Source organism: Chelonoidis abingdonii, chromosome 6, assembly GCF_003597395.2.
Source record: "Chelonoidis abingdonii isolate Lonesome George chromosome 6, CheloAbing_2.0, whole genome shotgun sequence".
Taxonomy (NCBI): Eukaryota; Metazoa; Chordata; order Testudines; family Testudinidae; genus Chelonoidis; species Chelonoidis abingdonii.
In genome coordinates this window covers 94,581,565-94,609,260 of record NC_133774.1, presented here as the reverse complement: position 1 = coordinate 94,609,260, position 27,696 = coordinate 94,581,565, and the positions used below count along the sequence as shown (strand labels likewise).

Genomic DNA, 27,696 nt, shown 5'->3' with positions numbered 1-27,696 from the left:
GGGCGAGTAAGCTGAATTCTAGCATGGCTTGCTCATCAGCAACAGAATTGTTAAATGAGTTAAAAATGCAGGGCCATATTTTGCCTTAAGTTATGCCACTCTAACTCCATTGAACACAATGGGATTGCATAGGAACATCATTTTGGAGCCAATAGAATTGCTGTGACAGGAACTTATCCTAATTCTAGAATCTTTATTATTAAATACATGAGGGAAATAACCTGGCTTGATTTTTCAGCTCTCTGGTTGAGTTAGCAAAGGCTAGCAGATTGAAGAGTATCTTAAATCAGAGACTTGTTTTTAAGGAACACCAACCCTTTTAGTGTTTATGGTAGGGTTTATATTTTATCACTACTGACGCCACACTTGGAGGCCAGAACTAATACTCAGTGCAACAAGGTTTAATACAAAATACATAGTTTCCTTAAGTTTATAAATATTTCCTACCAAAATATGATTTGTATTTTAGCAAATATCTATCCATTTGCTTTTTACAAAATGGTTTAAAATCTTGTAAGTGAATTTATCATTTGTGGGAGGTGTGGAATTGACAACCTGGGAAACCAAAATCCTTTTATTATACATAAAGCCAGTATAAAATTCATTATCACACATATCTCAAGAGCACTTATAACTATGATATCCAAGCATGGACTGTGGCAGTGCAAACTCCCCCACTCTACCCTATGTATTATACCAACTTCCTGACATGAAAAGTGAAAAATGATAGTCTGGTCTCCCTGCACATTTGCTTCTTTGATGGGATTGCTACCACAAAGATGTAATCAGCACTAATTGTGGTGCTGGTTTTTCTGCTGATGACCTGAGAATTCTGGGAAATGGGTTTTGCCCATTTGCAATATATATATATATAGGGCTTTTTACTGTGCCCAGAGGGTTTGTTTCATTGTACATATAGTCTTACTGTACATAATCTGGTTCTTCTCTGTTAGGTCTTGTAATACCATGAAAGTCCAAGTAGTCAAATAGTTATGGGTCTATTACAGAAGTGGATGGGTGAGGTTCTGGAGTCTGCACTATGCAGGAGGTCAGACTAGATGATCATGATGGTCCATTCTGACCTTAAAGTCTATGAGAAGAAAACAACATACTAAGAGACTCTCCATATTTTTTTTAAGTTATTGTTTATATATATTGTGGAAAACAAATGAACAGTACTATCAGGATATTATCTAAACACCTGATGCTCAAGCTATTATTATCATGTGCACAGAGTACATTTGCCACAATCCTTGCTGTGGATAGAGGTCCATATGTGAGATTTTTGTCAGATTTTTGTCTTTGAAAATATTTAAACTTACACCTACTCACTTTTCTGAGGTTAAACATCATGAGTAAGTCGTTTCTTTTCTAGTCTGAAGAGAAGCCAACCAACCTTTGAGAACCTGACTGCATATACTGATGAGTGCAAACATGAGGGGATCTCAGAGGCATAACAAGTAGATAGTAGTGAGTCATTAACTAGCTGTGGTTATAGATTATTGAGTTTCAGAACCTGTTTTGGTGCTTGTTTTACAATTGTACCCTGGTTATTGAACTTAAGATATGTGGGCATGATTGTAAATCTTTGAAATAGTTAAATCTTCAGTGCAGAATTGCTTTGAACTGAAGAGAACCCCTCTCAAAAGCCTGGTATTTGGTTAACATTTCTTAAAGGTGACTTCAAATACAAACTCCACATCAGAATTCCTGCTTGACTCCTGCACCAACAAAAGCTGTTCTCTCTTACTGGCAGTGGCAGATCTAAGCACAGTGGTGGAAGCAGCTCTACTCACTCCTGCCCTTTTCAGAAGAATTTTAAGTTTTCATTTTTAAACAGAAAATAAGTTTTTCGCTTTTCTGGTTACAAAGAAAAACCTTCCATGGCAGAACCAATGCATTGTTTCTTGCCTGAGTATGCAGCCAAGCAGACTGAAACAATAGCTCCGAGTGGCATGAACTGCCTTCATGCTTTTCAGTGGGTACTAATTCTGAAGCCAAGTGGCAACTTACAGATCTGAGATCTTTTAAAAGTGAATATTCAAACAGCTTGGGAAAAAATTCCATTATATCCAGACAGGGGTGATAAGTCACTTGCCTCAGCAAGTCAGCAAAACACTTAAGCTTTTCCCTGCAAGCTCCACACATGCGAACAGGAAGTGGTGTCTCAAACACTGTAAGCCTGTTACTGAAATTTTTCCAGGATATTATTAGTACTGGGTGCTTGCTGGTTGGTTAGGAAGATTTAGGATGATGAACTATCTCCTTCACAGAAATAAATCACTTCATATGCACAATATGTTTAGTCTTTAAAATCAGTTCATTTCTTTTTTTTCCCCAGGTGTTGCTGCTTTGGACTCCAGCGTTTCTGGGAAGATTGGTTTGCGTGCTGTTGTGTATTATTTCTGCACTACAGTCATAGCTGTAATTCTAGGTAATATCCTACACTGTAGCCTTTAGAAACCTTAAAATATTGTGTAATTAGAAGTTTTCAGCATCATGCAAATATTGGGTTTTCATTGCTAACATGGAGATTAGCATTTGAATCGATTCTCAGTGGTCCATCATCTAAAGTTGGGTAAGATCTTTCTCAGGGGCCTGTGACAAACCTGTAATGAATATGGGGATTTCAGGAAAGAATCTAAGGGCCTGATCCCATACTTCTGAAGTAAGTGGGAGTTTTGCTATGGATTTCAGTTCAGGGACTCTCTGCCCAGGTAAAGTTTAATTATCAGCATGGTGTAAATTAACTGAAGAGTATTCTGCCTTTTTGCAGGCCAAACATAAAAGCAGATAGAATCATCTTCAACAGAGTCCAAAAAGCAAAGTTATAAATTGAGGCTTGTTCCAGCCACAGTCCTAGAAGCACAAATACACATTGTGACTCACCGCCCCAGGGAATGAGAAACCCTGCTGCTGCTTCCCTGGTCAGCTCCTTCCCTTTTCCCAGAGGGTTTCCCTCTCTCCTCCTCACTGCCAGGTTCCACTCCTGCAGCACAGCCCTCTTGTAGTCCACTAAATTCTATGCAGCAGCCCAGCCCAGCCATCTTGCAAGTCCCTGCACTCAGGCCAGGCATCTGCGGCCCTTCTTCTTAATCCAGAGGAGAGAATTAACCCTCTATATGCCAACTTCTCTGTAGGGTCAAACACAAGATCAAATTATGGGCCCAGATATCTCCCGTTTATGGAAATAGTGTAAACTCATTTAAAGGCAGAAGTTTGCTCCAAGAATGACCCATTTGCACATGAAAAAACAGTTGAAAAAATGGGAGTGTCAATGCATGAGCCTGATTCATCCCTAGCAAAACTTCACTGATGTCAATTTGGCCTGTGAATTGCTGAGCTTAAGATAATACTTTATTTAGTTTAAATATGTGTGTGAGGAACTTTCAGTGATTAATGGCAAACCAAGACTGAATACAGAATAAGTTGGGAGTTTCTGGGTCCTGCTTTAGAATTTCTGTTTCTGAGCGGAGTTTACACAAAGTTAGTTCTGCCTGTATCAATAAAAGTAATTCATTGACAGGGGTGTTGAGGGATCACGGAACTACAATTTGATTTATTTTTGTTCATTTATTTTGAACAAAAAGGAATACCATGACAAGGGCTTAGCTTGTATTATACCATAGTAACAATGCCTGATCCTGATTCCACTGAAGTCAATGGAAGTTTGTCATTGACTTCATTGTGAGCAAGACTAGGCCCTATGTTTACAGCACGTTTACAGATATTTTTAGTTCTGTCTGTTTCTGAAATCTAGTCTTGTGTGAACCTAATGCTCTAGGCTATCTTTACAAAAGCAAATTCAGTTCTGTGAATTGCCTGGAATGAGGCAATCCCATTATCATCTGAAAGCAGTAATGAAAACTAGCTGTGTGAGGAAAAATTAGACCAGCTCTTGAAAACATCACAACAGGAAAAAGCAACCATTTGCTCTTAAAGTAATTGTTCGGGGGGCGGGGGGAATATATATATATATATATATATCGTTTTGAATAGATGATAAACACAAGAAGAAGAATGTCAGAAGGGTCTGACTCTACCAGTAGCATCATCCTAGAACTGCCACTGCCACTCTATTCTATTGGTAGAACCTACTCTTTAAGGATTCCAACTACGTGGGTTTCTCTTGATTACAGGGATTGTACTAGTTGTGACCATCAAACCTGGGGTGACTCAGAAAGCTGATGAAATTGACAGAACAGGCAGTACCCCTGAAGTCACAACAGTGGATGCCATGCTAGATCTGATTAGGTGAGTTTTTCAGCTTCCATACTGTTGCTTCAAAAGGCTAAATGATAAAGCACAATGATTAAAGGGCATAACATACAAATGCTTTCTATATCATTTGGAAGATTAAGGATAGAGAAAAAAACCTATGTTCCTAAAGGTTAGAGAAATGATCACATAGCTTTAGATGGATTCCTACAAAACAGTTTTGTAAAATACCCTTTTGCCTACACTAGCACCTGCCTGGGTTGCTTTTGCATATAAGGTGGTGTACATGAGACACTTCCGATAGTAACTCACCCAAGGATCCAGCGTCAACATTGCTCCTGCAGTTTATTTCCTCTGCCTCCCATGGAAACAAAATTTTACACTTATTGTCCTATCATGAGAAGAGTATCCAAAAAAAGACAGATCAAAAGGCTAGTTGCCCCATGGCAGCTCTGGAATTCTGTTCCCTAGAGCACAGAAGACTGCATAGTGTAGCTGTGCTTTCTCTTCTCAGTAAAGGAACAAAGGTAACTGATACACTGCATGTTTGTACATTTCCTCTGCTTGCCTAGTCTACTGGTTTGCTGTGTCATCTGGTTTCAGAGCAATCTGGTTACTTGCCTTCCCTGTCCACGGTACTGTACAATGATGGATAAATGAATTGGTTAGAAAAAAACAGCCAGGTGAAGTCTGTATAAAAGACCTGAGCTATTGATCTCCCCAATACAATTTTTCATCCATGGCATCAGCTGAATAATATGTAATTTGTTGAGAGGAATGCAGACATCAGACCAATGGGCTTCTTTCTCAGTAATGGCTCAGTAATTATAATAATGTTTTATGGCTTCCCAACTTCCCGCCCCCCCACAATTACAGTTAGTCATTGCCCAGAATCACTTACATCTGTGGATGCTTTTCTTTCTGGGGCATTTTTGCTTAATTTCTAATCTAAAAATCAATAGCTGAACAGCTAAGATAGATGTTCTCATCACCTTTCACTATCAAAGAAACCAAAAACTGGCTGCTGATTACAGCAAATCTTTATTGGCATGATATTTGTAAAATATCTGTCCCTCCTCCACCATCTTCACAGCTCACCAGGAGGCCTGTGTGACACCACCACAACCATAGTTCCTACTGGTGCTTCTGTGTCCCCCACCCCGTAGCCTCTGACATTCCCAGTGTCTGTTCCCCTCTCACTTTGCAAAACAGGAGCAGCAGGTGGCTGAAGAAAACCATCTCTCCCTATTGCAGCATAGCTGCAGCAGAAGCACTCAGCTAGGCTCCACCTGGTCAGCCATGCTGGAAAACTTAAGGTGGCCTGTTGCTCACCACTTCGGCAATGCATATGATCATGTAGGCATCGCATGTACAATGATGCTGTAAATGCACAGGAGGAGCATATGCAGGTTTAGAAAAAGTAATTGAATTACTTTTAGTTTAGATAATTGTCCAGTTTTAGTCACGATCTCATGGCTACCGTTCTCATAAACCACCTGAAGGTCATGACCTAAAAGTTATGACGGAGATCTAAAATTCTGCTACTATGAATTATAGCCACTTTTGCATCTCAACTGGTTTTAAGGGCAAATCCTGATGTCCTGGTTCTGGTTTCACTCAGTCCACACTTGTGCAGACTGCCCAAGATTTCAAAGGAATTTTCCGTGACTAAAGAATCTGAAAAATAAAGAGAGGATTTTAAAAATGATTTGGAAGGGATATAAACCCTCATGCTTCAGGGCACAAGTCAACCTCTAACTAATGGGGTTAGGAAGAAACATTCCATCAGGGTAGGTTATCCCATAATTGCTCATTACAGAGTTTCTTTCCACTTCCTTTGATGCATCTGGCATTGGCCACTGTCAGAGACAAGCAACTGGATTACATTGACATCTGATCTGATCCAGCATTGTGATTCTGTGTTCCTAATTTTTTCATTAAATGAAAATGGTTCTTGATGTTGGAACATGTGGGAATCTTCCAACAGTCAAGATTTATTTTGGAATCCAGGCTTATAACAAAAAACCTGTTCCCCCACCACAATGTTAATAAACATCATTCCTCTTCCTGTACATCTCTGCTCGATACATGGTGAACTACATAAAAATGAGTTTAGACTGATTACTGTACTCCTCATGCAAAGGAGGGAGACAGCACAGTATAGAGGATGGATCCTGGATCTGGTTGTTCATCAATTTAAATGTCAAATACAGAAGAGTCACCCTGGAATTCCACATTAGATTAAACAGCCACCCGAGCATTATAAATCTTGAAGCTTTGTATTGGCCAGTGTTTCAAAGCAGACAGTGATAAATTCACCACTGTTTGGGAAGAGTGATTGTGTACAACAGCAATACGCCCCATTCTGTTTTTCGACTAGCTGGTTATTTTATTTTCGAAAATAGATTGTTTTTAGTACACCATAGTATTGTAAAGTCTTTAATTTATTTAACAGGAATATGTTCCCAGAAAACCTCATCCAGGCTTGTTTTCAACAGGTAAGGTCAAATATTTTTTGTTGTTGCAGTTTTTATTCCCACCTGTTCAGTTCTTCTTATTTCCAAGCCCTGAGGACGTTCCTTTGCATTGCAATGTGGTAGGAATTAGTTATGAAAAAGGGTGGCTCTTGCACAACACTGAGACAAATATCTAGTGGTAGGAGTTCTACTGTTAAAAAATCTCATTTTCCTTTCCACTGAAATAGACTTTTTATTGATGGCTCAAAAAAATTTATTCATCCCTTCCAAGACCCACTGCTTTGGGAACTAAAAGAGCCACCAAAGCAATATGTGAGCATAAAGTTTGCTCTTCAGAGATAATGCATGGGCAGAAATCTAATAATTTTGTAATTACCTGATTGCCCTGTTCGTACAGTTCCACTGAGAAAATCTTTAAACTTTTCCTCTGTCTGATGAAATCTGCATGCACACACCCCTAATTCACCCCCTACACACCCCATACATCTTTCTCAAATCTGCTGTAGATGGATGGAACTGATGTCTGGGTGTCTGCTCTGCATGATATACACAGATCATAGTTGAAAGATCTCTCTTAGAAAGAATTAGACCTAGAAGAGTTAAGGTTTTTACTGGTGCTACAGTAGAGATAAAAAGATCCATCCACTCAACAGTCCTGTTCCTGATTCATTCGCATCTAAAACTGGGGAAAAAACCTTTGAGGAAATTCACAAATATATTTGTTGAACTTCATGATGTCATCTGCTTCCCTTTTTTTGCCTTCCTTAACAGTTGCCTACCAGAGTTATTGTTGCCTACCAGAGTTATTGCAGGGCAATAAAGCTCACCTAATACAGAACTAAACTTTTCCCAAGTAAAGATGTTAATCTTTCTCTACAAAATACAGTGTATGTGTGTGTCTGTGTTCAGTATGTATAAGTGTTTATAGCAGCAGTAATTTTGTATGTATATTTTAAAGGACAAATCCTGCTCCTTGCACCAGTCTTGCGAAAGGCTTCCCTGCAGGACTAGATGGGAAGGAACCCATCTTTGTACCCTCATGGCTACAGCATCTCCCTCATGGAGTATATGTTCTCCACCAGCAAATGAGGAATAGCTGGTGGAGCTACATAGTTGCTCTGGCTCCATCTTCACTACCAACCTCTCAACAGTGCCTCTCAGAAATTCCCCTTTGAACATCTGCTCCACTATTCCCGCATATTGCAGATCTCTTGTGCTGGGTTCAGGAATCCTGCTCTGTCCCCACAGAACTGCACAAGTTCCACACTGCACCAGAAGGGTGGGGAGCAGAATTTGCATGATGGTATCTGTGTATGAGTGTGCCCCTTTCCAGTGGCTCAAATGGAGAAATTCAGTCACTCAAAGTCATTTGAAGGCTTTACCTGTTTGTATGTAATTGCTGCCCAAAAACCTTATGAAAGTCAGAATTGCATCTTTTCCTCAGAATTACTGGGTAGATTTGCCATTGTTAATTTTCCTACTGTTCCCAAATAAATATTGTTATTTCCTCCCACAAATTTCAGTATAAAACCAAACGTGAAGAAGTGAAACTTACAAATGAACTGGAAAAAAACAGCACTACAGTTACAGAAGAGCCTGTTACAATTGTCATGACAACAGAGGTTTTGGAGGTGCGGTTTTTATTATTGTATTCTGTGTTACAAAGAGAGGTATAAGAAATAGGGAAGGATTTGTAGACTGATATGTGGTTTGTTCAATATATTAATGATCTGGAGGAGGAAGTAAACAGCAAGTTGGTGAAATTTATCTTGGACAAAAATAAGGTAATACACAATGGGGGAAAATAATCTAAAGTTCTCATGTGATGAACTCTAAACTTGCTGAATCACTGAAGGAAATAATCATTACGGATGGCTTGCTCAAGATATATGCCTAATGTGCAGCAGAGATTAAAGAAGCAAATAAAATAGCTGTGGGTATTACAAAAAGAAAAAGAAAGAAAAGAATGTGACCACATGATGGCATTCTGATAAATGGTAGTAGTTAAACGTTCTTGTGTTTTGGTAGTTCCTCGAGAAAAATATAGTACAGAATGAAAAATAAAGAAGAGATTTAACAAAAATGAGCAGAGGTATGGAAAGACTTACATATGATGACAGTTTGCAAAGACTAGGGTTAGCCTGGAGAAGAGAAGAGTAAGAAGGGATTTAATAGATGAACACAGAATTACGAGCAGAACAGTATAATTAATACTGATCAGATGCTCTTTTTTTAAAATTGGCATCTCATAATAGAAGAGCAAAGAGAGATTTACCTAATTTAAATGCTAAAGTGGAAGGCAGTGGAGAATCAGGCCCTGTGTCTATTTAACTTTTTCCTCATACAATTATACTGCACTTAAGATCCATAACCAAATCAGATCCCGGCGATCTATAGCACACCCCAAGCACTATCTCAGGGGAAGCTCTAGTAGCTTTCTTCCCCAATGTGATTTTTGCCCAGACAGACTCTGTCTTATCCATTCCGTCCCTTCTTATTTCTTTACAGTTAACCTCATCATTGATATACAATTCTACTCCACCACCTTTGCCTTTATTTCTGTCTTTCCTAAACAGCACATACCCTTCAATACCTGTACTCCAGTCATGACTACTATTCTACCATATTTCTGTTATCCCTAGAATATCCAGTTTCACTTCCTGCACCAGTAACTCTAGTTCCTCCATTTTGTTACCTAGGCTCCTTGCATTGGTGTACAAACATCTTAATTCTTGCTGTTTGGCTTCACTCGCATTCTTTACCCGATTATGCCCAGACGTTCTACCGCCACTATCACCTATTAGAATTGTATCTACAGTCCCCTTCCTCCATATGTCCATTCTCCTACCCATGACAGTATCCTTTCTTGCTTTGTTTTCTTCCCTCTCAATGTTAAAATCCGGCATGGAGATCACCTGGACATCTCCCAACCATCTCCCCCCAATTCCTAGTTTAAAGCTCTCTTAATCAGTTGTGCCAGCCTCCATCCTAGAAGTCTATTTCCCTCCCTACTCAGGTGAAGTCCATCCCAAGAGAACAGTCCTCTGTCCATGAATTCCTCCCAGTGGCCATACATCCAGCCCTCCTAATAGCACCACTGCCTGAGCCATCTGGGTGATCACCATAACTTGTACAACCTTTGTTGATCCTCTCTAGGAACAGGCAGAATCCCTGCAGACACCTGAGGCCTCAATTTCCTTCAAGTGTCTCCCCCAGTTTGGCACTACGTCTCACCCTTGATACGTTCCAGCGCGAATGTCTAGATGCATCATTCCTTCCACCATTAAAGACAATCAGCAGATTCTTTCCCTCCGTTAGCGATCCTCTTCAGCCTCAGGTCCACATCCATTTATCTGAGGACCGCCGGCAGATCAGAACCCTTCTGTTGTTGGATCAGCTCTGGTTACCAGGCCTGTTATTCTTCTCAATAAGGAGTCCCAATCACGTAGACCTGCCTTTTCCTGATTGACAGTGCGATTCTCCATCTATCCCGTTTCCTCGGCCGCAAGTCCTCTCGGATTCCTATTCACCTTGCATCTCTCTGCAACCTATCCCGTATCCGCCCTGGGGTCATGTGGGGTCTATATCTCCATTGACTCTTCCCTCTCCTTATAGGGGGCATAGCTGGCTCTTGCCCTTCTTCCTTGCCCTCTCACCTTCAGCGGCCACTGCTGTGGGCCGCCTTCTTCATTTTCAACTCCGCAAACCTTTCTGAGCTCGATTGCGTTCCTTCACTAGTCCCGTCTTTTCCTCTGCTGGTTCGCTTAGTCATTGCTTCCACCATCCAATCTTCCTCACTCAGCGTCCCCTCAGAGTTCTTTGGTCTGCTTCCAATCTGCAAAGTCTGAGCTTTTCCTTTCGGCCTCATCATGTCTTTGCTCCATCATCCACTTCGAACACACCTCAACTGCCGACCAGAGTTTCCACTGCAATCTCCAGTCCCGCTCTTCTTCCACCAGCTCTATCATGCCGGCACTTCATGCAGACGAAACTCTTTTAGGTGCCCCTCCAGGATCATGTACATGCGCAGCTTCCACATCAGTCTCTCATGTGTCTTCCACTGCTTGGTCACTCACAACTGCTGCCAATCTTATCGTCATAGCTTTCTCCACTAAATCGGTAAATTTGGGAAACACAAACCAACCCAGAAAGCACCACCCTCCGCAGCAAATACAAACCCTCCATAAGCACCAGACACTGCTAGAACATCGCAGCACTCCTTTCATAGCCTGTGTGTTCTTATCTGCCTCCCCTCTCTAGTTTCCCAAAACTCCCCCTGTAAACCCCACTCAGCTCTCCTGTTTACAGCTCTGTTTGCTGCTACCTGTGCTTAGGTATTAAGAAGAAGAAAAACTATGTATAAGCTGGACGCATCAGTTTGGAAATCACAGAGGAGGAGAAGAACCTCGGAGTATTGGTCGTCACAGGATGAATATGAGCACTAATGTGATATGGTCAGGAAAAAAGCTAAAGCGGGCTTGGCGATGCAGTCAGGCGACGTATTTCCAGCTAGAGATAGGGAGGTGTTAGTACTGTTATAACAAGGCACTGTGAGACCTCATCTGAGCAATACTGTGTGCACGTTCGGGTCTCCCATTGTTCAGAGGATGAATTCAAACTGGATACAGGTTTCAGAGAAAGGCTACTAGGCTGATCCAAAGAATGGAAACCTGTCCAATGAAGGATACTCAAAGAGCTTGGCTTGTTAGCCTAACCAAGAAGGTTGAGGGGAGATATGATCTCTCTAGTAAATATATCAAGAGGATAAATACCAGGAGGAGGTAGAGGAAGTTTTTAAGCTCATTACCAGTGTGGACCCAAGAACAAATGGACTATAAAACTGGCCATCAGGAAGTTTTAGACTTGAAAATAGACGAAAGGTTTCTAACAATCAGAGGAGTGAAGTTCTGGAACAGCTTCCAAGACGGAGTAAGTGGGGGCAAAAGACATATCTGGCTTAAGACAAGCTTGATAATTTATGGAGGGGTGGTGTCATGGGATATCGCCTAATTTGGCGCAATTAATTTCATCTTTGACATTAGTGTAAATATGCCCAGTGGTTAGGACTGGATGTTAGATGGGTTGGATCTGAATTACTACAAGAGAATTCTTTCCTGGTGGTGCTGGCTGATGAGTCTTGCCCACATCTCAGGTTTTGCTGAATTGCCGTATTTGGGTCGGAAGGAATTTCCCGCAGGGCAGACTGGCAGAAGCCCTGGGGGGGTTTGCCTTCCTCTGCAGTGTGGCACGGATCACTTGCTGGAAGATTTCTGCCACCTGAAGTCTGTTAAACATGATTTGACGGACTTCAATGGCTCAGACATAGGTTTGACACAGGAGTGGGTGGGTGAGATTCTGTGGCCTGCATTGTGCAGGAGGTCAGACTAGACGATCATAATGGTCCCTTCTGACCTTAAAGTCTATGATTCTATGATTCTAAGACCCATAACTAATTGAACTATACAATTTAGGTCTTTCATTGAAATATCATGCATCAGATTCTATCTCATTATACTCATGCAAATCCACTAACTTCAGATGAATTATATTCATGTAACTAAAGGCAAAACTGGATACCTTGAACATGATTCTCAATTGCACTAAGGCCCCTTTACAGTGCTCTGGATATTGGCCCCTGCACAGAGGGCCTCCCTGTCTGGCACAGAGTTGGCATAAGAGCTGTACATCAGCCCTGCTCTTAATCCCCAGTGCAGGAAGTGAATCATGTTCATGTTGGGGATATGGCTAGAGCACACTATGCTATAGTTATTCTCTGTTTCCCAGGGCCCTGGGAAACTCTGCAAATTAGACCAGCCCTGGGGCCACTGTAACTTACCCTACAGTATGGACAGGTCCTTGCATTCATAGGAGCTGGAACTAGGGGTGCTGGAGGTGCGGCAGCACCCTCTGCCTTGAAGTAGTTTCCATCATATACACAGCTTACAGTTTGGTTTAATGGCTCTCAGCACTCCCACTGTACAGATTGTTCCAGCACCCCTGCTTGCATAACTTAGGATCATAAAAGCATCTTAAAGCCACCTTAACCCCTCCCTCCCGCCACCCCAACACACACACTCCCTGCTGTAAGTGTGAGACCAGAGAATCAGGTGCCTTGTGTTTTCAGTGAAAGATCTAAGATGTGTCTTCATTTTAGGACTCATGTAAACTAAATATACTGTTCCTGTTCAGTAACTCTCTTCTTGGTTTCAATCTACAGAACAAAACCAAAGAATACAAAATAGTGGGCATGTATTCCGATGGCATTAATGTGCTGGGCTTGATTGTCTTTTGTCTTGTCTTTGGAATTGTTATCGGGAAAATGAGAGAAAAAGGACAAGTTCTGGTGGACTTTTTCAATGCACTGAATGATGCTACAATGAAAATTGTTCAGATAATCATGTGGTGAGTACAATGATATCCTGATATTTTCTATTACCTCCTTTAAGCACGTTTTTCCATTAACTTTAATGGAAGCAGGATCACGCTCTGCGTTTATTTTTTTACATCGCTTCTTACAGCAAGCTACTTTAAAAGAAAAGTAAGTCTAATAAATGACTTGCAAATTCAAAATAAGAAACAATAATATGAGCCAGTTTAAAATTTAAACCCTCATTTATTCTGTATTCACAAAGTGGTCGTGTAATTTAAAACTTCAGCATCATTAACCTAATACTAATAGGTTTTGTGAGATTTACATGACCTGAAGAGAAACGGACAAGGAAACCAGATTACAGACACAGGTCCTGACCTTGAAATTGGAGTAAAATTCTGCAGCCTGACCACACAGCTCTTCAGTACTCCATCATCTGTACTAGGACTTTGTGGAAATTAGATTACAGGATCAAGGCCATAATTTTCACCCAGGCCTTTATAGGGTTTGATCCTGAAAATACTTGATAATGAGTGTGTGTTGTTTACTACTGTGACCCGAAAAGGACCACCACTCCTGGCAGTGTGCACTATACACGCTAAGAAGAGTTTATAGGATCGGGCTGTAAGCATGTGAGATCACATGTGAACAGAGCCAGAGGTGATCTGGCTGTAAAGCAATAGCTTTTGCCTTAATTAAATGGTAGTTCTGTTCTTTATTACACAATGCAAAGACCGATGCATTGTCCTGGTATAGTAAAATGTATATTCTTGTATAAAGATATAGACCCTGATTCTGCACTGCAATCCATATGAGAAGAAGGGAACTTTCCCACCTCGATCTCTTTGCAGGGTAAGGTTATAGGCCCCAATCCTGCAAACTCTTACATATGTGAGCAAAGTTATGCATATGCATAAGATTCTGCAGGATTGGGGCATAGTCTGTAATCCCTCACCCATCTCTCCAACCTCTGTTAATATGTCTTTACTCATTACATGTAGGGCTGTGGTTACTGCTGTATTTACTCTGACGCCTAAACAGGCAAACACTAATGTTTTAATATTAAAAATCACTTCTAATGTAGTACATTTGAAAGTGAGTAAGTTCAGCTGTATTGCAGAATCCTCCCTCACATTCTCCTTTTTTTTTTTTACAGTGATGAAAACAAATCTTTCTTCTTGCAGAAAGAAAATGTTATTGTGCCAGATCTGTATAGCAACATCAGCTTTACAAAAGGATGCGTTTTTAATTAAGCTGTTTTGTGCACCTTAGGTATATGCCAGTTGGCATTTTGTTCTTGATTGCTGGGAAAATAATAGAAGTTGAAGACTGGGAAATCTTTCGCAAACTGGGTCTTTATATGGCAACAGTACTAAGCGGGTATGTCATTCCTTGAAGGTAAAATGAAAATGTATGATTTGATTGAACCACACTTTATTAGACAGAGAATGATATAAAAATAAGATCTGAGAAAAGATCCTATCTATAAAGTCATTTGAGGATAGTTTGCATTAGAAGTGCACCCTTTACTTTAAAACTATCATCTGCCTTCCAGCCAGGGGTGCTGAACAATTTTTATTGTGGGAGTGCTGATGATGTAAACCATGGTGTTTGGTGTTTGTTATGACTGCTTCAATCCAGCACCCCTAGTTCCAGCACCAGTGCTTGCAGCATAAAATGAAAAGGTGCATATGGAACTCAGTACTCTCCCTCTCTCTTAGCTGGCTCCTCAGAAGGTATGTTGCTTTAGAAAATGGAGTGATGCCTCCACTCAACACAGGAAGGATGGGGCCAGGGAAGGAAGTCTCCTGGCATGAAGAACCCTGCTGCTCCCACCAACTTCTTGTTGGTGGCCCGGGTTTGCCAACTTATTGACAAGGTTACGTTGCCCTCCTCAAATTTGGTAGCTCTCTGGAGATCTTTGGGAGGTGAGAGTGATCTGCATCGAGGACCTGTGCCCTTACACCAACTTTCTACCCCAGTGTATACTTCTCCATCTCACAGATGATGTGTTAAAATGGGGACACCTTATCAGCCTAAAGAAAGAGGAATTGACCTAGGATGCACCATGAGCAGGCCAGAGGAACCAGGGACCAAAGAGAAGCTTGGGAGGAAGACAGGGGACTAAGTGGTGTCCCTGTCATCTGCTCCTTCTGTTCCTTTAAAAAGCAAAGAACTGCTTAAATCCTGATATTTATCTATCTTCTTGGGCAACAGGCTTCTCTCTCAGGAAGAGCTCTATTTCCCAGAACTTCCCTTCTTGCTGCTGATAGGATTTTTTTTTTTTAAACTGTAAAAATTTTATCAACTGAGAGAGAAAGTTTTATGGAAATAAATGTTCATAAATAGTAGAGCAAGATATGACTAAATTACTGGCATGAGTACTGAGATGAGCACAAACATATTTACTTGCGATAATTCTGATTCTAACAATACCTAAGAATACAATTTTCAAAAGTGCTTAAGTCAGTTGGGAGTTGTTGAGCCCTAAGTCACTTAGGTCCTATAGAAAATTTTACCTTTAGTAACTTTTTGTAAAAGAGGTCTCAACACCAGCACATAACATTCTTTCCATTCTCTCTTTATTCACTTGTTGTGTTGGACCTAAAATATCTTTCTGTGCATCATCATAAAGGGCTTGATTTCTTTTGTGTTAAACACCTGATTCAGACTTTTTAGAGACAACCATTCTGTCCAAATTTGGCTTAAATGGTTAGATATATACTGTAATTTTGTTTTTTACACTTACGTAAATTCAGCTTTCGTCCTGTTTATAGGCCAATGCTCATTAAATTTGCTTTTATGAGAAAGATGAAGAAGTTTCTTTTTCCAATATTACAAAGAGTAAAAAACCTTCTCCATCCACTTCCTTAGCCTCCAGAATCTCTCAACACTTCCATTCTGCTTGCTGGACTAAGCACTCACATTACAGATTAAAAACTATGAAGTCCAATGGTGTAAAACAGATCTCTCTTCCTACAGTCTGATAACTTGCCCATTTTACGTGCCACTGTAAATTTTTGTTCCGTAGGTAGCTATTGCTGTGTTAATTGCCTGATTTTGGCAGAACAGGTGGTCCCAGACTTTCTCAATATCTTTATCAGCTGCTGTGAGATCATTAAATGGTGTTGCAAACACACTCATGCTCCCAGGAACATCCTATGATGGTACTATAGGAGTTCCAAGATGGTACATGCCACTATGGTCTACGCCTTTTCCAGGTTCTGACTATTCCTATCTATGACAATTGCTGTTATTGTGATGGCATATGACCTTGGAATTCCAGAAGTATTTTGCAGACCTTTCATAAACATTTCACTTCAAATATGCTTAACATAAGCTATATACCTCCAGTCTCATAAGAACATAAGAATGGCCATACTGGGTCAGACCAAAGATGCATCCAACCCCTCATCCTATCTGCCAACAGTGGCCAATGCCAGGTGCCCCGGGGGAGTGATCCTAACAGGTAATGATCAAGTGATCTCTCTCCTGCCATCCATCTCCACCTTCTGACAAATAGAGGCTAGGGATACCATTCCTTACCCATCCTGGCTAACAGCCATTTATGGACTTAACCTCCATGAATTTATCCAGTTCTCTTTTAAACGCTGTTATAGTCCTAGCCTTCACAACCTCCTCAGGCAAAGAGTTCCACAGGGTGACTGTGCTCTGTGTGAAGAACTTCCTTTTATTTGTTTTTAACCTGCTGCCCATTAATTTCATTTGGTGACCCCTAGCTCTTATATTATGGGAACAAGTAAATAACTTTTCCTTATTCACTTTCTCCACATCACTCATGATTTTATATACCTCTGTCATATCCCCCCTTAGTCTCTTCTTTTCCAAGCTGAAAAGGCCTAGCCTCTTTAGTCTCTCCTCATCTGGGACCTGTTCCAAACCCCAAATCATTTTAGTTGCCCGTCTCTAAACCTTTTCTAATACCAGTATATCTCTTTTGAGATGAGGAGACCACATCTGTACACAGTATTTAAGATATGGGCGTACCATCAATTTATATAAGGGCAATGCCAATAAAGGAGCTACAGTATATACATTCATGACCTCTATGCTCAAATTAACAGATGTGTGCTAGGCAAGTATAGTAATTAACACACCCAGGGCCAAATTCTTCCTTCAGATACATGCTCACAACTCCAATTAACTTCAGCAGGAGTTGCTCACATATATCTGAGGGGAGAATTTTGTCCTTCTTATTCTAGCAATACAAATAAAAGTGATCTAAATCACAGTGTTAAATGACAATCCTTCAGCATCTAACAACATTCAGTACTGTAGGGCAATATACTTCTCATTTACACCAGGATAAATCAGGAATAACTCAGTTGAATTTAATCGAGATTTACACTAATTTAACAGAGTAGAATTTGAACCAAATTTACATATGCAGTTTCCCACAGTACAAAAATGTGATGTTGAGATGGATGTAATCAAAGCCATTATGAAAACCCATCTGTAAACCAAATTTCCCTTTAACCCCAATCAGAAAATATTTCCAAAGGTGATATAATACTTTTTAATAGCGCTAATCCATTTTTTAGCTCTAGCTTCTAGTCTTAGTTATCAGACTATTTTGGACTTTTTCAACACTGCCCCTGTTCTTCTGTTTAAATATTCTTCATTTCTTTTATTTGTTTTACCATCTTCAGTTTAACTTTGATCTTAACATATTAATTAGTTCATTTGATTTCATATTGTACATTGAAAACAGAGACATATAATGCCTCCCCCCCAAAAAAAATGTTTCAGGAGAAGTGCATCTGTCCAAAAATTACTAACATAAATTGGGCATAATTTGCCCTGAAACACATGCATGTAATTATCATTGAAGTCAATCTGAGTTGCACACAGGTATCTGAGGGCAGAACTGGACACTTGTTAACACCTCCTCATTAAGACCATGAGATCAGATAGATCTAACTATTTGAACAGGCCGTTTTCTTTTGCAGACTTGCAATCCATTCCGTTGTAGTTCTGCCACTGATCTACTTAATAACAGTAAGGAAAAACCCTTTTCGGTTTGCCATAGGGATGGCTCAGGCACTTCTGACAGCCCTCATGATCTCCTCCAGGTAATCAAAATATTTTTTTCCCCCTCTAGCATTAATATACTTTGTAATCATCATCTCTTTAGTTTATCTGTTGCTCTGATTTTATTGCTGCCTGTGTTTCTCATCCTGATCTCACATGAACCATTGTAAATCTATTGGGTATAAACCTAGAGGAAGTATTACTCTTATAATTATTTTTTATATAGCACCCAAAAGTATGCTGTTGACTACAATAGAGTTATCCTGGATTTATACCAATGTTTTTGAGATTAGTGTCTAGTTTCTTGAATGTAAATCCAGGAAATAGTGCTGTAAATTAATTCATTGCTCACAAAATATCTGAAGCTAAATTGTGTCATTGCTTTATTGTGTTATCCAGGAATTAGAAGAGATAGGAATTATTATTTCAATCCAAGGAACAAACTGTACTTTCATTGTATGTGCACAACTCCTCTTCACACCCCAGGGCAGAATTTGACTGCAGTTTGGCTTAAAAAAATAAAAAGAAAGAAAAGCACATCAGATTAATAAAAGAACAGGCATTCTAGTAGTGTGCTGCTTATCTGTTTGTTTATTTATGACCCAGTTCAGCAACTTTGCCTATCACCTTTCGCTGTGCAGAAGAAAAAAACCGTGTCGACAAAAGAATTACCAGATTTGTTTTACCAGTCGGAGCTACAATCAACATGGATGGAACAGCCCTCTATGAAGCTGTGGCAGCTGTGTTTATTGCACAACTTAATGACTTAGAGTTGGATGTTGGCAAAATAATCACCATTAGGTGAGAGTGATACCATAACATGAGTTGTGTTGTTATTTTTGTTACTGAATTGTGGATTTACTTCAGGCACCCTAATAGAATCTTGCTGATTTCACACCTGTCATTCACACCACTGAGCAATAAGGGTTAAATTTTCACCTCTTCCACAAATCCTCAGTAAATAAGCCTTGCACAGAGGACCTATCTAGGAATTTGGGGTGGGAAACGAGGTAGCAGTGCATGGGGCCCACAGTGTCTGGAAGCTGTAGGTACAGTAACAGCTGAGGCTTGCAATAGACCCCCAACCTGGACATTTAGTCCAGCAGATCTGCATACTTTGCAATCCCATTGGCCATGCTCCTCACCCCTCCTAAATTCCTCATCACTGCTGCTGTTTAGACAGCTCCAAAGCCCTCAGGCTGGAATAGTCACCATGGTGATTGGCCTCTGCAGCAGAACCATGGCAGCTCCATAGCCTGTACACTTTCTTTGCCTGCCCAAAGAAAGGCCAGGATCTACCCCTATATGTGATCAGCCACTATGTCAAAAACAATGGTGATAAAAACATCTGCAAATGATAGTATCAGAGGGGTAGCCGTGTTAGCTGCTTTTGCAAATGATAGAAACCCACTGGGGCCCTGGATCCCACGTGCCTCTATGCAGGTATAACTCCCAGTGAAGTATGGGATTGGCATGAAGAAGGATTTTTAAACATTAGTTTTATATTCAATGAGCACACAGTTCTGAATGTAGCAGAGAAATCCACGCAGGAGGAGGACATTTTCAAACTGTCTTTTCACTGATTTGTCTGGGATTTAGTGTCACAGCTACTGCGGCCAGCATCGGAGCTGCAGGGGTCCCCCAGGCTGGACTCGTCACCATGGTGATTGTGCTGAGCGCAGTTGGGCTGCCTGCTGAAGATGTTACCCTTATCATAGCAGTTGACTGGCTTCTGTAAGTTTAATATATTCAGCATTTAATTATTTCAGTAGTGTATTTTATACATGGTGCATGAACGTCTATGACCAGACTTTTAACCCTGAATTTATTTCTCCTTCTAACTAGGCTGTTCAATAATATGTTTAAAAAATAACTAGAAATAAAGCTGGTTGGAGATAACACTGCCATACAGCTGATTTGTAATACAATTATATAAGCGACATCATTGTTAATCAAAACAGCTAACAGTCTGAGCAGATCTGGGCCCTTTTTATTAGTCTTTTATGTGAAGATGACATACAAGGCCAGATTTTGATCAAAAAACAAGGACCAAGATCTGTACACTCTATACATAACAAAAATTACCACAATTGCATATGCACCTCAATAGTAAAATACCTGTTTATACCCCCATGTGCCCTGATTCACCAATGGAGTTATGGTAACTGCATATACAGAGTACACAAGAAAATGGTCCCAGTTCATGAAAATCTAACTCAAAATATACAGACTACAAAATGTAACTAAGAAAAGAACTGTAAGCAAAAATATCCATTTCAATCAGAAGGTATTTGTAAAATAATGTTATGGTAGTTATATAATTTATTTGCAGTAATCAGATGCCACAAACATAACATTCCAGCTAATTTTCACAAAGTAAACCGTTTACTTCTGTGATTTTTGTTTTGTTTTAGAGGGGAAAAGTTCTGTCCAATGTATAGTCGCACAGGGCTTCTGCAGTGGTAACTTCTTTCCTGCGTGAGCTGCTCTCCACTGTGAAAGATCGACATGGGCATGTCCCCCCGCCCCCCCACACACACCTTGATTCCCCCTTTGCAGCTCATGAAAACTTTCCTGATCCTGTTAAGCTATTTTTCCTGGGGAGAGACAAAGATGTCCTGGGGGCTTGTCATGTGCCTTTTACTCACAAATTTCTCTCCAGGAAGAAAGGTCTCAAAAGTGTTGGCCTTGCCCACTTGGTTATCTTGGAGCACCCCTAATGCCAGGTGCTGGACTGATGGAGGAGAAAGTATCCTCTGATTAAGAATGAGACACCCAAGCTCCAGGGAAGCAACATGATGAGGTGCTGGAGTAGAAGACTGGAGTATGATCCTGGGTCCTGACTGTCATGGATGTACAGTGTTAGCTGGAGCAGGGCAGCTGCTTTGTGCCTCAGTTTCCCTATCCGTCATTTGGAGATAGTGGTGCTACCCACTTTGTAAGAGGATTAGAGACCTATAGGTGAAAAGTTTGACCAAGTATTACTCTTAAAAAAAGGAAAACCATAGCAAGAAAAATCTCTAACCTGTGAGCCACCCACTTTTGTGCAGCCATCCATTCCTCCTGTGTGTCACGGTCAGACAGCTGATGGCTGTCAGAGTTACAACAGGATGAGCATTTCTAGTCCTGTATTCCCAAAACAGCCAGATAAAATCTCTCCAGGGTCAACTTAGCTGTCAGCTGCCTTAATGTTGCCTGAGAGACTCTGGAGTTGTCAATCAGTATCTGCAAAGTGGGCTAACAGATGGGGGAACAGTGGAATCCTCTCCCTAAGGCCTTGTCTAGACCTGGAATGTAGTATAATTTATAAACACAACTTAGCTCATGTTTTTATACACAAGCTATGTCCTAGTCTAGACATGGGCATACAAGCGAGGAAGAACCACTGATGGTCTATGCCATCTTCACTGAGCCACAGAAAACAAATGAACAGGGCAGTGGGATTGTAATTTGTTTTTATTATTATGTACATTTCTGAAGTGTTTTGTACTGTCAGGGTCCCATTAAATTTAAATTAGACATACAAAGCTCCCCTCAATGAACAAAACTCCCATCCCCTCACCAATGGACTGATGCATTCAACCCACAATGGGGAGCCAATCTAGGACAACTCACACATAACCCATCTTTGTTTGCATGAAAAGTATTTGGAAGAGGTCAGAATGCTTTTACCAAAAAACCCTCCTCTGGGAAGTTCCATGCCCTTAAATAGAAAGGTTTTTCAGTGCTAAAGATGCTCTTTAGATGGTTGTTACTGTGCTACCCGTAGTAGTAATGTAACCAGTGCCAAACTCAGGAACCATAAAACCTTGATAATACCACATACCATATATTTCATAGGGCAGATTTTCAAGACCATACCTTCCTACCCTGGAATCCCCCTAAAGAAGTTTTTTGTTGCCATAGCTGTTAAACCAGGACCTGTGATCTTTTAGTTAACATCAGCAATGTGAAATTACTTGAAAGGAAGAGAATCTAAAGGAGAAAGCATCATGCACAAGAAAAGATGGGCTGTTCCTAAGGATTCAGTATAATCACAAAATTCTGCTATGTGCTTTTAACCAGTGTACTGATATTTACAGCCAGTTAACTTTACTGCACAGTGCCTGTAAATTGGTAATATTCCACCTCTTTTTAAGTTAGTGTTTTGTGTCTTATGCAGATTCTTTCCTCCCTTGAACTTTGGATTCTGCAATCTTACATTTATATGCACTGAAAATTGATTTCCTACCACTCTTAAGCAACAGTCAGTTTTAGTACAAATAACACAAAACTGGATCCATAAAGTAAAATCCCTTTATCAGCAAAACTCTAATGATAACGACTAATGATAACACCTGCATGGCAGAGAAGAGGCAGCTGCTTCTGCAGTACCTAGCTCCGCAATGAGTCTGTGCCAAACAAAATATTTTTCTGATTCAATCATCTTAAATAGATTAATTCATTTTTTAAAATATAATTAACATCAGGCTGATTTTTCCACTAGTGTGTTTAGATGGGGTTCAGCATGGGTGTACTGCAGGACAGGGCTTGGGAAGCATTCCTGTGCAGAAAGCAGCCAGAATTTTCCAGCAACGCTCCCCAAGAGGGGAGTTGCTAGCCAGCTGGCAGCAAAGGGCTGTGTTTCTGAGTGGGTTGAGTTAGCAGCCAGGCCTCCCACACCACCTCACCTGGAAGGATTTGCTGAAGGGGCACACAATTCATAGTTCATAGACTTTAAGGTCAGAAGAGACCATTATGATCATTTAGTTTGACCTCCTGCACAATGCAGGCCACAGAATCTCACCCACCCACTTCTGTATCAAACCTGCGTCTGAGCCATTGAAGTCCTCAAATCATGGTTTAAAGACTTCAAGGTGCAGAGAATCTTGTAGCAAGTGATCCGTGCCCCACACACAGCCTCAGCTGGTGCATATCACATAGCATACCACCAAAGTCAGTGGAACTATTTTACACCAGCTGAGGACCTGAGCCTGTGTCTTTCAAAAGCTAATGCAAGGGCTGCTCTTCAGTGTGCTCCCCCATTTCCCAGAAGCATTCCACCTACACTATGTTAGCGTAATGCCTTCAGCTACCACTGCTCCTCTCCCCTCCTGCTCCCAGCACAGCTCCACCTCTAAGGGTACATCTTCACTACAGGGTTAACTCAGGCGCTTCCTCATGCGATACATGTTATCCATACACAAGTATTTTGTAAGCAGAACATCGATACACTTCACTGGTGTTTGCAATCCCTTTGTATTTGAGAACATTTGACTTTTTATTTGCAAAGAATAGTCACAAAACTACCATGAATAAACATTTGTGCAAGTATTACCACCGGAGGCACTATCATGGCCATTTTGAAAAGCTTCTTGCCTCCACCCCATGCACTGGCATCAACATCCCTCAAAGTCCCAACCATGCAGAGGTCATATGGAAGGAAAGTCTTCAGCCTCCAACGGCTGGCAGCAGGGGGAACAAGCAACAGACACACTAGTTTTCACATTCCCTGTCCCAGTTCCATGCCAATTTACATTTGGCCCCAAATTTCAAACTACACTACACGGAAAAGTATGGTCACTCCTCTGCCAAGTGGTAGCATTATTATTTATTATTATTATTAAGCAGCAAATTTGGTGCCTTTCTGGTCAGTTTCTCATTGGAGAGGAAACCAGTGACCTGATGTCCAGCTATTTCTTAGTGTAATTTATTTTATGTACACTTCAGACACCTGTTTTTAAACAGAGATAGACAAACAGCACACAGGCAATCCCTTCTTTCTGGACTCTTAGCCAAAATACCAATGCCCTCTTCCCAGGCAGCAACTCTGCAACGAAAACTGATTCCAGTTGGAACGATTAAGGCAGAGAGCAAACTCTCCAGCTGGTCACCAGAGCTCCCCCTCCCCCCCACCCCCCAAAAAAAAAAAACAAAAAAACAACTCATAATAAAACAACCAACAGCACAGCATTTCTTCAAAGACTGGACAGTGCTCACATGAAAAAGAACTTGTAAGTAGAGCTGGGCAAAAAAATTTGGAGGAATAGTTATTCTCCCCCAAAACACAGTTTTGGCCAACCATGAACTGTGTCAATTCACTAAATAGTACTGACAACCCTGCTCCCTTCCCACTCTCCCCTCAAAAAGGCTTTTCCAGACTCTGATGCATTGCAGCAGTGGCTTCTCTTATAATTTTTAGCCCAGTTGGTAGGGCACTCACCTGGGTTTGAGAGGCCTGGTTACAAGTCCCCTCTTGGTCTGAAGTAACCCACATTGCAAGATAGTGTCCTGGCCATTAGATTAAGGGATCTCTCCTGATTAAACTGTTCGACTATGTATAAACAGTCATTGGAGCAGGGACTTCAACTTGGGTCTACCACATTCTAGCAGCACTCTAAACAGGTATAGAGGCATTCTCACTCATTTTTCCTGCCCCTCTGACTTTTCATTGTCAATACAACAGACAATGAATTTGTTTAGCCCTAAACGGACTTTTTCAATTTGCCTGAATGTTTCACAATTTTTAGATGTAGTTTGACCTGAACTGATTTTCTTTTCTTTTCCTTTCTGTTTTTTTTGGGGGGGAGGGGAGATGGAGGGGGTGGAAACAGGACAGAGAATCAAAAAAATGACTTGTTTGCCAAGCTCTATTTGTAAAACAATATGTAACATTGCCACCTGGTAACTTCTGCCATAACAGAAATGTAATGTTACTTACTGTTTCTAAAAAATCACTTTTTAGTACCAATAATTCCAAGTTTTTTCAAATTAAAATTGCCTAGAGGAAAGAGTGAAAAAATTCTGCTCCTAATTCCTACACCAGTGAAAATCCAAAGTAAACCCACTGGAGTTACACCGGTATAACAGCTGGCTCAGGGTCTACAGTACAGTTTAATTTTAAACTGATTACTAAAAAATATTTGTATTTAAATAACGTACAGCTTCTAAGAAAGCACATTGGAACCAGAAATCCTGGCCTGTCTAACACAACATTTTTACTCCATAGGGACCGGTTCAGAACAATGGTAAACGTCCTTGGAGATGCCTTTGGTGCAGGGATTGTGGAGAAGCTCTCCAAAAGAGAGCTAGAGCAAATGGATGTCTCTTCTGAAGTCAACATAGTCAATCCTTTTGCCTTGGAAACAACAATACTTGATAATGATGAACCAGAGACCAAGAAATCCTATGTCAACGGAGGTTTTGCCATAGATAAATCTGACACCATATCATTCACCCAGACATCACAGTTCTGAAGCCTACAGTTCCGCTGACACTAAAGGATAATTAAGAAAAAGATAACAAAAACTTGAGTATATTTGATTTGATACACAGACGTCCATTTTTTTCCCCCGTTTGGATTCGCAGCATTTGGTCTCTGTGGGCAAGTTGTAAAATATGTCATTTTTTAATCATGTAAGATGGATGAGGCTTTGGAATGCCTATTTGGAATCATCTAGCTCATAAGCTGGATGTTAGAACCAGGCCAGTGAAGTGAAGCAAATGTGCTTCTCTCGGGCAAAATGCAGTGCTTCACACCTCTCTTCCATTCTGCCACTCTCTGTATGGAATTCTTGTTAATATTTTTGCCTGTCACATTTTTACAAATGACACTGCATATAAAACACCTACTGTAACTTGATAATGTGCCAAATTGTTCACTTCTGCAGCTAGTTTGAACAACACATAGGGGCAAACAGTTTTAGAAAGAAAACAGGCCTTAAGGGTTCTGCAATAAGTGTTTTAACATTTATGAGGTTTTATGTTGCTTTTATTTTAAGCATTATGGATGTTGGAAGTTATCGGTCAAGGAAAAGCTTCTAATGTTATATAGTTGATTTTCCCCCCTTATGAACGCCAACAGAGAGCAGAACTGAACTCTGCATGTGAAGCAAATTGCTACAGGTTTGCTCTTCTTTTACTTGAATGAATTATTGCAAAATGAAACTCTCTACCAACTTAGGTCCACTTTGGTAGTTTATTAAAACATCTTGATTGGAAGTAGCAAGAAGACAGCTTCAGTATTGTTCATTTTTTATTTTAGCCTAGCATTTCTCAGATGCAGGAAAGGCGGAGGTCATGAAGATTAAAATAGCTACTCCTGAAGTGACTTCCAAATCTTTTCTGCTTGGTAAAAGAGGACATAATATCAAGTGTAGATGAGGCACTCCTTTTTCTGGAGAGATGCTACTGGCTAGCTAAGCTTTTACACAGCTAGTTCGTTTGTTTGCTCCTTGGTTTAATTTCTTGGTTGAACATGTGTAATTTTGCAGCTGCAAAAGCCCTGTGCCCCACCATTTCAGTGCCAAGCCCTACCAGCTAAATCGTGCTATTTTATCAAAGTTTCTGGACTAAGGAAGCCATGTGTTTTAGTGACTTGTTATACAAAGTGACGACATCACCATGGGCTTCTTCATAAAGACATTCCATAATGTCAAGCATTCTATACAGTGCTGGATACGATATTTCCATGGTGCAACATCATTCCCCAGAGGGAAGAATCGTTGTTAAGAACAAACTGTTTGCCTTGCATATCTACACCATGTCAGCCATCTGATTTGCAGAGCAAATTGAAATTCATACCTAAAAGTCTCTTTTTTTCTTAAATAAAATTGTAGTAAACACAAAATTACATTTACATGCTGTCAAAATATTCAAGTTCCTGGATTGTTAGCTAGTAAATTCAATGCTGCACTTTTGTATTTACGTAAACCTGGAAATGTGCCAAAGAGAACTGAGAAAAAAATAATCCTTACGGTAGGTTTTGATAAATTGCACCTTAAATTAAATCTGAAAGACATAATCCTGTATGTATTTAAAATAAACATTGTAAACTATAACACAGTGTGACTCTAAAGTAAAAATACTGATATGTTTATACAAAATAAAGGAGTGTACAAACTAACTAAATCAATGCTTTGCTGTGTGCAGAACTAGTATATAAAAATCTTCATTTGTACAGCATTGTTAATAAGAGAAAAAAAAACAATTCCCATAGTTGTCTATAGTGTACTTTGCCTTTTTTGTGTGTGTGTGTGTTAAGTATTTTTTTGTAACCAGCCTCTTATAAGGCACTATGGATACTGTTCCCATTGTGATCTAAATAAATATTTATTTATTTCATTCTTTCTCCATCCTACCATCCTCTCTTCATCCCTCTGTGGAATTCTGTATTTCTCCTGTTACGGCAGGAAGAAACAGATGAACTGCTAATACACTACTAAATCGCTTTTGCTGGCAAACATTTGTCATTTTACTATGCATGGATTGCCCTTTTCAGTAAGGAAAGCAGACTGTTCCCTCAGGGACCCAATTTTAAGACTGCAAGCAACGTCTTTACCTACAGAGGGGCTAGGGGAAAGGATCCACCTATCCAACACATGCTTTAGCACTAAGGATTCCATGCAGTCAACCTGCAACTGCTTCTGCTAGGTATGAGAAGCCGCAGCACCGGACAATCTACCCATATACTGAAGATATCGTTAAGTCCAGGGGTGCCCGTCCTCACATGTAGTTTTGGCCACATAGCTTCTTAGTGTGTGAACCACCAAGTGTGAGTCAAGCGCTTGCCTTCTCCCTCCACATTATCTTGCTGAGATT

General features: G+C 40.4%; 1 protein-coding gene across 1 annotated transcript in view; it reads left to right on the top strand.

Moving 5' to 3' along the window:
• Nucleotides 1–27,219, top strand: part of SLC1A1 (solute carrier family 1 member 1) — a 71,510-nt gene extending 44,291 nt beyond the window's left edge. Inside the window, exons 3-12 of the mRNA XM_032801813.2 lie at nucleotides 2,342–2,434; nucleotides 4,140–4,254; nucleotides 6,674–6,716; nucleotides 8,219–8,326; nucleotides 12,913–13,097; nucleotides 14,338–14,445; nucleotides 18,036–18,158; nucleotides 18,724–18,918; nucleotides 19,717–19,851; nucleotides 25,106–27,219. Of these exons, the coding sequence (XP_032657704.1) occupies nucleotides 2,342–2,434; nucleotides 4,140–4,254; nucleotides 6,674–6,716; nucleotides 8,219–8,326; nucleotides 12,913–13,097; nucleotides 14,338–14,445; nucleotides 18,036–18,158; nucleotides 18,724–18,918; nucleotides 19,717–19,851; nucleotides 25,106–25,352 (1,352 nt within the window). The 3' untranslated portion in view covers nucleotides 25,353–27,219. The remainder of the gene's footprint in view (nucleotides 1–2,341; nucleotides 2,435–4,139; nucleotides 4,255–6,673; nucleotides 6,717–8,218; nucleotides 8,327–12,912; nucleotides 13,098–14,337; nucleotides 14,446–18,035; nucleotides 18,159–18,723; nucleotides 18,919–19,716; nucleotides 19,852–25,105) is intronic.
• The last annotated feature ends 477 nt before the right edge of the window (nucleotides 27,220–27,696 follow it).